Here is a 14737-nt window from a genome sequence, read left to right as displayed (position 1 = left end):
GGTCTCCATAAATATGTGTGGCAGGAAGGAGCACAGAGTATGTGTTTCAGCAGTCCACTTCTGACATAGCTCCCTGAAAGAAATCTGAATATTTTCTATCAGAAGACTTCATTCTATAGGAGATTGTATTTCTGAATCATGTGAATCAAGCAGGCTTTCTTTAGCTGATTTATGGAGTCACAGGGAGCACTGATACAGGAGTAGGCCTGCAGTCTTTGTGGGCCTCTTCTTTCCCTGATTCCTGCTGTAAATGAGAAGATCTGAGGTGGAGGTATTCACCGAGGGGGATTCAGGTCACTGACAATTGCCGTGGTGAGTCAGCGCAGGCATTTGCTGACAGACAGAGAAAAAGCCACAGAACCCGCAGATGGCTCAAAATCATTCTTGCTGCATAACCTGGCAATGACATTGGTAATTGAGCATTTCTTGTGCACTTCAGAAATTCATTATTTTTTAAAGAGTCCACTTTAAAAAAACAAACACACCAAGTGTATTTATTAAACTACTTTTGCTATACCCTTTTCCCTGCCCAACATTCTAATAATAAATAACAACATTAGCATTACTAGTAGTTAACATTTATTGAATTCTAATTATGTGCCAGCAACTTCAAAAATTATGTAGGTATGCATTCATCCAACAATCCTATGAAGAATATACTGTTATTAACATAATACTGAAAATCAACCATACTTCAATAAAAACAAGAATATACTATTAGTATTCACATGTTACAAATGCAGGAACAGGGACAAAGAGGCAAAGACAGTAAGTAATTTGCTATGATAGAGTAACTCCCTTTGACCATAAATATGTCACATTACACAACAAAGAGACTTCACAGTTGTCAGTAAGTTAAGGATCTTTTTGTGTGTGTGTGATAGGCAGGTGCTTAATATCTTTAATATAGAAGCACTTAGTTAAAACCATAACATTGATCAAGTTCAGGTTTTTAAAAAGTGTAGCTGGAGTAAGTTAAGGATCTTGGGTTGGGGAGATTGTCCTGGATTGCCCTACTGGACCCAGTATAATCACAGGGGTCTTAATAAGGGAGAGATGAGAGGGTCAGAGAAGAAGCTGTGACTAGGAATGCAGAAACGAGACAGAATGAGAGAGAGAAATTTGAAGATGCTGTGATGCTGGTCTTGTACATGAAGGTAGGGGCCATAAACCAAGGAATGCAAGTGGTCTCTAAAAACAGAAAGTGGCTAGAGTGGAGTCCTTGCCAACACCCTGATTTTAGGACTTCTGAATCCCAAAATTGTTAGACAAGAAATTTGTGTTGTTTTATGGAACCAAGGGCATGGTCATTTGTTACAGCAACAGTAGAAAACTCATACCCTTGCCCAAGATAGAATGAATAGTCAAATCCACACTGATTAGTTGCCTTAATTACTAGGCTAAACTATAATTTATTATGAAAAATGGCTGAAAAGAGGACTAGAGTAAGAGGAGGTGAACGTGTCAAAAGAATTTGCAACTTGTTACTAGAAAATTAGAATTCATGGCCTCCCCATGGTGGCCACATTATTCATAGTGATGATAATCCAGTCATTAAAAATATAACCCCAATTATATGCCAATCTCTTTTGCAAAAAGAAGTAAAAGAATTTAGACAAAATATTAGCAAGTCAAATACAGTGATGCATAAGGATAACATAACATGCACATTTGCGTCCAGGAATACAAATTTAGCATTTTTGGTAATCAAGTAATATAATTCACCATGTTAACAGAGTAAAAAATAAAAAATATGGTCATCTGAATTTATTCTATATCAATATTTGATAAAATTCAATACCTAATTCATGATGAGAACTCTTTACAAGATAGGAAACAAAAGGAACCACTTCAATCTGATAAAAGTTATCTACAAAGAACTTAACAGCAAGCATCCTACTTAATGGTGAATTATTGAAAGTTTTCCCCTGAGATCAGGAATGAGACAAGAATGGTTACTGTTATCACTGCTATTCAGTACTCTCTTGGAAGTCAGTGCGATAAAGCAATGAAATAAATACCCACTTAAAAATAATAACCTCAGTTAACATAAGCACACTACTGAACAAATTTACAATTAGAAAAATAAATCTCCCTTACAATCAAGTAACATGTCTCCTCCTGTGTCTTTGGACTGTAGACCTTTCACTGTTACAGATCTTGTTAACTTCTAATTTTCAGGTTTTCCCATAGTCCATTTTCTAATAATGGGGTATTTTTCAACTTTTCCTATGTATACAATTGGACTGTGTACAAAAGATTGTTTTCCCAAAAGTGTTTGACAGAAGATTGGAATAAATGTGTTATTGACTGTTAATTTAAATATTAATATTATTTTGGATGCTTAATTTAGTGTTCCTATCTAAACAAATAAATATTGAGTTGGATTAATTTTATTAATAGTGTATATTCATATTAGATCTTTTATAGGTTAGTTTCAACATGAAGAAATACTGTTACAAATCATCTGAACTCACTCTTTTGTGAACGTGTGTTTGCTTGGCAGTACTCTTTCAAGAGATAGAAAATCTGAAAATCTTTGTGAAATAGTGAAAACAAATTCACCCTAAACGTTATCAGTGATGGCTCAGACTTGAAATGTTGCTTTCCCCAGTCAATTATGTGAAGCCCATTTGCACTTTTAAATTAGTAGTGAGTTTAAAAGCAAAATCTTCAAAAATGTGAAAGCATGGCTCTCATTCAAATATAGAATAAATACATATTAAAGATGCATTTGATTTATTAAAGAAGGAATCTGAAGAATGAAAGCTAGTTCAAAGAAAATTCAAGAGACTGAGTAGATATAGGAATCCAAGAAAGAAAGTTGGATTACTATTACTAGGTTAAGTACACAAATGGTTAATATTCAACAGGGCAATAAAATCGTAACTTTTGGGAATATATTTTCTACCAGATGAAAGTTATTTACATCTGTACTGGGGGAAAAAATTCTGTAAATTAACGTGTAAAAACCTAGAGTCTGGCCCTAATCAGTAATAAAGAATAAAATCAGACATTTGTGAATTCACCAAGTATTAAATAATCTTTAGACAGGCCTCTTTTAAAAAGCTCCAGTATGACACTGAAAGGATATGAAGTTATTCCTTTGATGTATTTCCAGTTTTTCCAGTTTTTCCTAACAGTGGTAAGATGACTTTCAAGAGCGGCTACATACCTCTCTCTCCCACTGGCATCCTTGGAGAACTAGGTGCTGATGTTAAATTCACATTCTTTCTCTCCCACTCCCCCTCTGTGTCTCTCTCAAAAGATTGTTTTTCTCAGATAGTTACAGATTTTTATATCACTAACTATGTATCATAGCATAGTGTTTTGTGATTATTGCTCAAAATTGTATGCTTTTTATATATCAGATAAGTTTGTAAATAGCTTTTTATAACAATGACTTATATCAGACCTGTTATGAGTGAGTTTTCTACCTAAAGTATTGCTGTCAGAAGCCATCCTGAATTTGGCTGTTTTGTAAGAATCCGTGTGCATGTGTTGCACGCATGTAACTTGCAGTTCTCCTGTACTGACATTGTATTCACATTCTGAATTGTATCTAGCCTCTCCCCCCAGAGAGTATTATTTTCCACATGCTTGTGAAATCTGTGATGTGATTGTGGTGAGTTTGTGGAATCCTATCCTGCGCTCCTTTCTTGCTTTCAGGCCCCCTTCTTCAAGGGCAGCCCCCTTACTCCTCCCTCCTCCCTCTGGGAGCTGAGTTTCTGACTGCCACTGGAGTGTGTCAGCGTCCTCACAGCTTCCTTTCATGACAGTGAAGGAGAGAATGTCTAGGCCTCTTGAAATTAACATAATAAGAGCAGTTCTAGTTTATGGGGACAAGCATGGGACTTGAAGACTGAGAAGAGTAAGAAGATTATTGATTACTATCTGCTTAAGCCTCAGGTTTCTAATCCCGAGAACTGAGTTTCCCCAACTACCTTAACTAAAGAGACCCCAGGCTGCTTTTATTCTTGATCAGAATGCCTGTTACAATCTGTAATGATTTATGGACATATTTGTTCACTGGCTACTTGTCCATTTTCACTGAACGTAAGTTCCCTGAGGGCAGGGACCATGTTGGTATTGATCCCTCTTTTTATCTCAGCATCCGTCACAGTGCCTCCGACAGGATGCGCTGAGTAAGTGTTTCTTGAGTGAAAGCATCCAGTTACTTAGTGTGGTGCCTGTGAAGTAAGAAGATGATAGGTAAGAGTGAGAGAAGATGGCACGTGCCTTCTGTGTAAGACACGAGACAGAAACAGTATCCCGCTGCTTTAGGCGCCACTGCTCTAATATGTTTTTCACTGTCCCGTGTGGCTGATGGAAATGTTCCCAGCACAAAGGCTTTAGGTGCCATGAAAGGCTAATATGACCATTATAATGTAATAATAGTGAAGAAGAGAGAAAAAAAGAAATAAAAGGCTAAAGTAACACAGGCTAGACCTTCATTAGGAAAAAAACTCTAGCTAATTCCAAAAATAGACTTTATCGGAAATAAAATCATTATAATGATGGTTGCCTTTAAGCGATGCATTAACTCAGAGATAACTGCATTGCTCCAAATGTGTCAGCATTTAAAGTCTGTCTTATTGGAATTTTCTTAATTTATTGTAATCTAATAATCATAGAACACATTATTTGTATTTGACACAGAGTTATGTTTTTGCCATGCACATTCATTCAGCTATATAACAAGGAATAATTGTTCAGTTAACATTATTCTTTCTACAGAATGCAATGTTTATTCATGTGCACTTGGTGAATGAATTCTTTATAAGCACATTAACAAGATGTGGAAAAATCAAACCTCTGAATTTCCAAAAGATAGCTGCATAAAATAGTTGAAAAAAATTGGGGGCGGTGGTAAATATAAATGGTTTGCATTAGGTATGATGATAATCTGAGTGAAATGCATATTTGGTCACACAAGTAGACGTAATAATTTTGTCGAATGAAACAAGATGAGTAAACTGTAATGTCATTGTGTTGACTCGGAGAAGTCACCTAACCAGTTGAAAAATAGCTTCCTATTTTATTGGGTTTCCCTAACCTCTTCATTTGTTACATAAATGCGCTCTCAAGGGTAATTGCTTTTAAAAAAATCTTTGACTTGTGAAATGTGGAAAACACTGCTAGGCTTTGTGAGCATCATCGGTTCTTTTTTGTGTCTCTTGCTCAGGGTACAACTGATTTTGACAGATGTACTGTTATGTTACTAGTATAACATGACATCTTTTTTTCAGATGAACTGAATAAAAGTGATCTTGACAATGAGTAGATAAGACACTGTCAGAAAGCTGAAAAACCTGTCAGTGTCACAGTTGTGACACAAATGCAGCAGAACAGCCCTTATAATTTCATTAAGTGACTATCTTTCCAACAATGCCCTTGAGAAGACAGAAGATAGCATTGCTCTTAAATACCATTAGTTAGCCATACAAATAATAAAACACAAAGAGCAGTTTAATATATACTTGAGGAGGCATTTGATGAGTCTGGTACGTGTATGTATTTATATGTGGATCTCTTTTATATATAGCACATAGAAAAGTATTGTGAGATTTCAGAACCGTGTTTTAGGAACTCAAAAACCATTTAACTTCAACATTTCAAGAACATCATTAAAATGTTGATCATGAAATATACAAAGTGCTTTTATGGATATTGATTATAACCTTCTCCCTGATTTTTTTTCTTATGGAATGAGAAACAGTCTTTAATAATATAAAAGAGAATTAGGAATACATTTCACAATGTACTTCTGGATCATGCATTTTGTAAATAGGTGTGTAAAGACTGGAATGGAATCAATCCCAGGTATCAAGAAGGAAATAAGACGTTTGGCTGTTTTATTTTCCATTACTATGATTGCCTTGAGCTGAACCACATGTACGGGTGTATGTATAATGCTCTCTTTATATATGTACATTTAAAATGCTTTAGTGAAAAGCGTATTTATCCTTAGAGTGACTTTTTTAATTTCTTTGTCTCTAGGATCAGAGGTGGTTGATCTTGATGGAAAAAGTTCCCTTCTCTACAGATTTGATCAAAAATCCCTGAGCCCCAGAAAGGATATAATTTCTTTGAAATTTAAAACCATGCAGAGTGATGGGATTCTACTCCACCGGGAAGGGCAAAGTGGAGATCACATCACACTGGAATTAAGAAAAGGAAAACTCTTTTTACTTATTAATTCAGGTAAAACTATTTGGTCTTAAAAATCTGGCCATTTAGATATCACTTTAGTAACTTTATGCTTTTATAGCTTATCTTTTTAACAATTAAGGTGCCTTATTTCCACATTCAAGAGTTTATGTGTAAATGCCATTATTGCACTTTTGGGTAGAAATGGTTCCTAATTTGAAAATTGTACAGGACTCTCATTTGATGTTTCTAATGTAGTGCTGATAGAACTACCCAGCTATTTTCAAATGATGATGAAGGGGATGGGTCATTGAAAAATACTGAAGGTAGTAAAAATAATGAGGTTGTAGCAAAAATAAAATTTACATTGTAAATGAGTGTGTGATGATGGGTAATACTAATAAAAAGAATTAACAGTGGAAGAAATTACACCAAGGTTGAGAGGATATTATATTCAAACATCGGGTAAATTCAGATTGGTGTTTTGGAAGGAGTGCCTGGAAAGAGATTGCAGTTATTATGAGAGACTCTGCTCCACAAAAAAGAAACTTTTTTTCCTTTTTTTAAAATGGGGAATAATGGTGCTTTATTTTTTTCTCTTCTAAGGTGAAGCTAAGCTGCCCTCCACACACACCCCGATCACCCTCACCCTGGGCAGCCTGCTGGACGACCAGCACTGGCATTCTGTGCTTGTCCAGCACTTGGGCAAACAAGTCAACTTTACGGTGGATGAGCACAGGCATCTTTTCCACGCCCAGGGAGAATTCAGTTACCTGCATCTTGATTATGAGGTGTGATGGTTACCTTTCGATTAATACAGGTTTTGTGATGTATCTGTGGTGTAGCCACACGAAAGAAAATGCAGTATAGAAAACCCACCTTCAGAGTAAATCAAGGTCCTGATGAAGTGGTCCTCTAGGTGACCTAACTCACAGTAGCAGGTTTTGGGTATACACTACTGAGACATCATTTTTCTCCCAATATGTTAATTTACTATTATAGAGAAATGTATAGTCACAAATGGCCACATGTGGGAAATCTCCACGAAGAGATCTCATTACCACAAGTAACTGTAGAGTGTGTTCCATGATTCTGAGGGGATACAGGGCACCACAGTGTAGATTTATTGTGAAGAGAATGTAGCAATAAATAGATTAATTAATTTATTAATAATCAATTCAAATGCACAAGTATCAATGCCAGAAGTGTATATAAAATAAAATATCATAATCATTTACAACTGTTAAAGAAGTCAAGGTTTACCATGGATATAAAGATGTATTTTTCTTCAGCAACCGATAAATACCAAAATCAGGTGTGATTAGCAACTTGTAAGAATAATCAAATTCTGATATAAATAAAAACTGAAAGTATATAAATTTTTTTAAAAATCTGCATCTTAATTTTTTTAAAAATCTCCTTTTGAAATTGATGATACGGCAGTGTAGGAAAATGAAAAATTGATCTATCTGTGATGATTACAGCTATAATTGCTAATCATAATTATTTAAGCAAATTATCAGGAAATCACTAAACAATATTATTGATGCCATTTTTCTTTCTAAGATCAGCTTTGGAGGGATTCCAGCACCTGGAAAATCTGTGTCATTCCCCCATAAAAATTTTCATGGCTGTTTAGAAAATCTCTATTTCAATGGAGTGGATATCATTGATTTGGCCAAGCAGCAAAACCCACAGATCATCGTCACGGTAAGAAAGTCTTCAGTGAATGAACGAGGAAAACTATGTGGCTTTTTCACACAAAACATTTTGCTTCTTTCTGGATTTCCACTTGATACGATATTTTAAAATTTACTCTTTTTCTTTAAAAAAATTTCTCTGCTTGGCAACATGCATGTAAGGAATTAATTCTATGTAAAAAATTTAAAATTCACAGGGTATGATTATTTTATTTCTATATAAAGTAAAGCAGATTTTTTTTTGGTACAGCTGTTAATGTATTTTGTTGTGATATTATTAGTCCTAGGAGACTAATTTCTTTTGCTTTGTAATTTTCTTGATAAGATATTCACTGACACACTCTCTAAAGAAGCATACCAAGTTCCTGGAATCATAACATCCATGTATATTAGAAAAGCATCTGAAAAACTTGTATTTTGCCATGGTCAATCATAACTGATAAAAGAAAGTAACGGGCTCTTACAATATTGCATCTGCCGATCTGTCCCAAGAGCAATGCTGATCAGGCTGCATTGTATTCTAATTATATGGAAGTGCGGCCAAATTTAAATACAACAGTGTTGGTCAGGGTCCAGTCAGGGAAGCAGCACCAGTGTGAGTTTAGAACAAGGAATCTATTTTTAGGACTTGGATCTTAAGAGTTGTCACAGGCTCGGGGAAAAATGGAGGCCAGATGTCTGGAAGAAGAGATGGAGCAGAGTGAAAGAGAACCATCACAAGCTGGAACAAACCAGCCCCTCTGTGACTGTTGCCGAATCCCGGCCTCTGTGCCCCGACACTGAACTGAGATCTGGAGACAGAGTTTTGGGTGAAGCAGAAAAGAACAGCTTTATTTCTTTGCCAGGCAAAGGGGGTCACAGCAGGCTAATGCCTTAAGACTGCGAGCCCGATTTGGGGAGGAATAGCAAGGACCTTTATAGTGAGAGTCCAAGGAACAAAGCTTCTGATAAACACCTGTGAACGTGTAGGGGCTGCATTCTTTCCTCCCTGACATGGCTGCTTTGGCGTCAAGAAAACCTAATGATGGGGCCTCCTGTTTCTTTGGTTATCAGACCATGTTCTCCTCCTCCAGTGGGCCTTAGTCTGGTGTTTGTCTTCTGCACCAGGAGTTAACAAGTCATATCCCTGGACATTTCTGTGCCTGGAACAAAGGTTGCTTAAGAGGGAAGATGAATGCTCTAAGGAAGAGAGAAGCATGTGCCATTCAGAGTCAGGCTAGAATGTGCTTCAGCATGAGGAAAGCCATTTTTGGTTACTGTTATCTGGGTACTTCAGAGAGGAGCTACAAGCAGAGATTTGGGGGAGGGGCCTGTCCCCGGAAGGCCCCATGGGGTCCTGCTCCATTACGTGATCATCCTTCACTGTGCTTTATCACACAGAAAAACTTCGGAGTGAAATGGCCGACCTTTCACTCCTGACTCAAATGTCATACCGGCCCCCTTTTTGGCTAACTTTTAATCAGAACCAGACAAGAAAGGTGATTCTGGGAAAATGTGGTTTCCAGCTTAACGAGCTTGATGATAGAAAAGCAGACATAACTATCATTTGAATACATTTCTGTAATTGTTCAAAATTCAAAATATGTTAATTTTAGCTCATGTTGTGTCAGCAAAACCTAGCACACAACGTGGGAATGTTTACTGTTTACAAAAGATTTTATTCCTAATTATCTGTGTGAATTGATAGCATTTATATGAGTACACCATCCAGCAAGATTTTTAGATGGTTTTTTTAATAAAAGGGAAAAGAATTTAAAAAGAAAAGAAAAATATTACAAAGAAATAGATGTGAGTGTTTCATTGCAAAATGAGTTTCCAGAAACTGCTCACGCAGCTAACACTCACTCTTCATTGCCAAGAGGATTTGCTGCTTGCAGGGTAGTAGACAGCTGTCCAAATGCAGCTGGTAAATGTTTCCATTTTTACCAGGTTTGTTAGTCTTATAATTGCCTTTACATTACGGGTCAGTGTAGTTCACTCCTCAGCTTTCGTTATTTCATTTATTGGGACAGGATATTTGTCTGCAGTGAAAGCTAATTCACTTTTAGCAGTATCACAATATAGCTAAATGTTTTCATTTAACCAAGACCTGTGGTTTAATTCCAGTGTGTATTCTCTTAAATAAAGTCATTTCATTGACTTTTCAAATCTATGCTTAGAAAATTTGTTAAAGATTATTTTCAGGAAAAATGAAAATATTTATCTTTATTTCTGAAGCCTGCTAAGGAACATGCTAATTATTTCTAAATAGTTCATACCTTAACATTTTTTAATCCATAAATATATATTTAACCCTAATAGTAAAATGATTTTTCATGCACAATATTTTAATGAAAATTCACACAATTCTAGTGTATCTTGAAGATCTATTTTAAAACCATTAGATGAGAAGTAATACATGTAAATCTGATGACAAGGGCATAATGATAAGAAAAAGATAAAAATCTTCAAAAACAGAATGCCAATAGTACATCGTAGTGTGCAATGTTAAACCTAAAAAAAAAAAGAAAAGAAAAATGAAAAATAGGCAGAGATTATGAACAGACCATTCTAAGGAAAGCAAGTTCAAAAAAGCAACAAACTCATGAAAAATGCTCAGGTTCACTATTAATCAGGTAAGTACAAAGTAAAAAAGAATGAAACATCATTTTGTCATTTTGTCATTAAATTTGTGCAGATTTAAAGGACATATAATACCTATGGCTGTCAAGGATGTGGGGAAAAGCGTATCTTTGTATACTACTATTGGAAATGTGGAGAATTTTAACTTTTATTTGGAGAGGGGAGGAGATGCTGGAAATATTTATTAAAACATGTAGATACAGTAGTTCTATATGTCAAACCCTGTTCTGCAGGACTGAAAATGCCAGCACAAAGAGAAGCCTGCAGAGTTATTTATTCCAGCATTGGTAAGAGAGGCAAAACCTGAAAGCAAAGTGAATGCACATTAATAAGAAAACAGTTGACTAACAACTGAAACATTCACATAGTAGAATATTATGCAATCAATAAAAGTAGGAATTAGGCTTATGCCAGATAACTCAAAGAAATTTCCATAAGATATTTCTTAATGATTAAATCATGATACAATAAAGGGCGTAAAACATGGCTCCTGTTTTTGTAATACATATAATGCCTAGTGTGTAGATATATGTACTCAAAACATTTATTTATGTGTATGTGTATGTACATATAACTGAACACCTAATTTAAACATATATCTAGATATATATGTGTATATATACATATATATGTCAATGGAATCAGAGAAAATTATGAAAAAATATGGAAGGAAAATGGGTAGCTCATTAATATTCGTTATGTTATGGGGTGGGTTACAAGCCAAAGGCAGCAAAACGGTGAAAAAAGTGACAACAGAAAACCAACTAAACCATGAATAATTGTTTTAAGTAAGTTTTTAGTGAATTCAGTTACATTGAGTTAGATGTGTTTATGAAAGTTGAGAGTTGGGGAGAAAATTTCACCCAAAACTCCCAGGAGAAGATTTGCCTGACCCTAATATCTCTGGATTTGAAGAACCTTTAAGACATGGCAAGGTTTTGAATATCCATGTTGATGACAATTTTTGTTGTTGCTTTAAATCAGGGGTAGTTAGAGACTGATCCACAACCTCTGTGACTATTTCAGATTGTATTACTAATATGATATGTGTGTTATTCTTAAAGCTTTTTCTTTTACTTTATTCTCAGGGAAATGTGTCGTTTTCCTGTTCACAACTGCAGTCTGTGCCTGTGACTTTTCTGAGCCCCAGGAGTTACTTAGCACTGCCAGGCTCTTCCAGGAAGGACGAGGTTTCTGCCACTTTTCAATTTCGAACCTGGAATAAGGCAGGGCTTCTGCTGTTCTGTGAGCTTCCGCTGGTTTCAGGGGGTCTCCTCCTTTTTCTTAATGATGGAAAACTTAAGCTGAATTTCTACCATCCAGGAAAACTATCCAGTGACATCACAGCAGGTAATAAGTGTATTCCCACAGGCAAAGCATATGGGTTTGAAAGATTTCATTATCTCTCTGTCCCTTCTCCATAAAACTTTATGCATAACCCCCAAATTAATATTTGCTTAATAAATGAATACTTGAGTTAATAAGATTATCTCTTCTTAGAGGAACTCGATTCCAATTTTCTTTTAAATTTGGTTTCAACACTGGTGGTTCTTATTAACCAGAATAATAGTTATGGGGGAATAGAAATGTCCCTCCTAGGCCCTCACCCAATCCAGATGAATCATCATGTCCTGAGGAAATGTGTTTTGGGAAAAATAGGAAAAACTCCGAAATGGACCCCAGTTTGCTGGGTGTCCTCAGTGGAAAACGAGTCTTCGTATAACAGTTATTACTCTTACCTGGTCTTTGAGAGATGGGGAGTGGTCTTTCTAGACTCCATATTTGTATCTCTATATTAGTGTGAATGTACAGCCTAAACATTTAGTCAGATTGATTTTACTTCCTGATGTAGTCTGTGCCAAGGTGCAAACATTTGGGAAGGATGGAAAGATTCCTGTAAAATTCCTCATATGGGCACCAAATGCAATTCTCTGCATTTCTAGGCAATACGGTATCATTTTAATGATTAGAAGTCATATAATTAAGGAGACTATATGAGTGTCTGGAAAATTAGTGTCTAATTTAGGTCAGTGCTTTGGGTGAGGGATATTTTTGTCTCTTCATTAAAATTATATAGTTCTTGACAAAGGATCTCCATCACATTTTCATATATATGAAATAATACCCAAACCAAGCAACTGGAGGTCACATTGGGGTAAATTGCTACATCAATTTAATAAGTGATCTTTAAAAACAACTTAAAGATGCCATTGCACTACTCATCTATAGCAGCTATGATCAAAATTAATAGAATATGACTGGGAGAGGAAAAGAGGTACAATACAGTCAGAAACTAAATGTAAGAAAAACAAGTATACAGATGGATACGGTTAGTCTTTATATATCTTTTGTGTTGTTCATATATCACTGCAGCTTAAATGTGGAGACTGAAATTTCAGTATCAATTATAATTTTTCAGAGGTACTGTGCTGCGACTTTTTAATGTAATGCTCAAAATGAGGTAGATGTGCTGGCTTGACAAAAAGAAATAAATTAATCAGTGTCATATTAATAATTAATAGGCTCCCTAAAATGAGAGTCTAAAAATGTAAGCTTGCCATTAATGTGCAGTTTATTGTGATGTATTTGACATCCTCTGAGGTGGTTGCATTCATAGCCTCATTTTCAACATCTTAAACAAGCTGCTTCAGCGCAATGCTGTTGTAGTGAGGCCCACAGAGCTAGTCCATTTCTAAACACTTTCCAGGCATGCAAATTTAATAAATTACTAGATGCAAGTCTATCTAGATTACCCCGAATGATTTTTTTAAATCTCTAAATTAATGTTTAAATCCACTTGCATGTAATCTGTCATGACAGCATATGACTTAGTGAGATTGTGCTCATAGCCAATAAGGATCCTCGACAAAATATGAATGTTGATATAGTGAAGTTGTTACATTCAGATAACACAAGTGGGCCTTTACTCACCAACTCCCCCATTCCTATTTTTCTGATTTCTTTTAAAATATTAATTTTTGCTAGTTTCAGTGAGGCCAAGTACATTTTGCATTTGAAAGTAGGTTATGTCAGTGGTCTGGGTATGTGGTCCATATGTTTATCTCAGAGGAGAGGACTTTCACAGGTCCAGTGCCTGGTAATTAAATCAGTTGTCAGAGTGTATTTTAACGACACTGAAGAGATTCCATTACCTATTGGTGGGTTATTATCATATGATACAAATCATTTTATCATATAAGGGTGGCTCAATTTTTCTTAGCTAGTGGAGATATAGATTAGTAATCCTACATGTTTTCAAAACTCAAAGTTTTTGTCTTTTATAATGGAATAAAAATTAAATTGTGTTGGGAAGAACAGAATTGTACAAATTTTTTAATTATCAAGCTAAATTTTTAATGTGACATGCAGTTTTGCAAATTGTCATTTGGAATGGTTCAAAAATACTATATCAGCCTATGTCATTTTTGAAATATTGAAGGTATTATATTAGTCTAAATCATAAAACACAGTAACAGTACTGTAAAATCCCTCATGTCACAAAATGCTTTCAGTCTTTGTCACCTTTATAGATGGCAAAGCAGAAATCATTCAGATGGTATCAAGAACCTAATGAACAATTCGGTTATATTTTCCTATTTAAAACAAACTCCTTACTGTCACCTTTGAGATTTCTGCTATGATTTTAATGCTGCAGTTACTTTTGCCTAAAGGTGAAAATCAGGCCTGAAAGCACGCTTCCTGCCCTCGTGAGCAGAGCCCAGCAGATGCAGGCTTGCAGGACATGAGATGTTTCTGCGTGTTCCATTTACTAGGCGTTTGTGATTCTTGTGGCCCTGGCAGTGGGGCAGCCCTCTTGATTTGCCTTACCCTGGGGAAGCCATTTCTTTGAGTTCACTTCTTCCCTTTCACTGTTGGAATATTCCTACCTTTCACATTAGAGCCCCATCACTCCCTGAAACTCTCACTTTCCCCTAAAGTGAGTGGCAGCAGTGACCCCCGTATTTTCCTCTTGGCAAGAGCCATCTGGTGTCGTGGATCTTTAATTCTGGTTAGTGGATATAGTTAGTGAACATAGGAAAGTCTGGCAGTGTTTCAGAGTATAAAAGTTATTTGGAACAGACAAAACCCTTCAGTTGCTCCTTGAGTAATGGCCTTTGTATAACTGCCTTTTGCTCCTTTGCAAAGAACATACCCTAAACAGCAGGGTTTTCCCCCCTTTGCATATCTTCCTCCATGGATGTCTGTTACAGTCTTATGAGAGAGTGATGGCAGCTAAGCTGTCACAATGTTTCTGTAGTAATTTA

The 14737-nt window shown here is 35.9% G+C and overlaps 1 protein-coding gene across 1 annotated transcript in view; it reads left to right on the top strand.

The window, feature by feature from the left end:
• CNTNAP4 (contactin associated protein family member 4) overlaps positions 1-14737 on the top strand; it is a 224572-nt gene that overhangs the window by 128676 nt on the left and 81159 nt on the right. The window contains exons 5-8 of the mRNA XM_010997777.3: positions 6001-6204; positions 6757-6941; positions 7717-7860; positions 11561-11822. Of these exons, the coding sequence (XP_010996079.3) occupies positions 6001-6204; positions 6757-6941; positions 7717-7860; positions 11561-11822 (795 nt within the window). The remainder of the gene's footprint in view (positions 1-6000; positions 6205-6756; positions 6942-7716; positions 7861-11560; positions 11823-14737) is intronic.

Source organism: Camelus dromedarius, chromosome 9 (assembly GCF_036321535.1).
Source record: "Camelus dromedarius isolate mCamDro1 chromosome 9, mCamDro1.pat, whole genome shotgun sequence".
Classification (NCBI taxonomy): domain Eukaryota; kingdom Metazoa; phylum Chordata; class Mammalia; order Artiodactyla; family Camelidae; genus Camelus; species Camelus dromedarius.
Note: the sequence above shows the minus strand (reverse complement) of the source record. Positions and strands in the feature narration are given on the sequence as shown.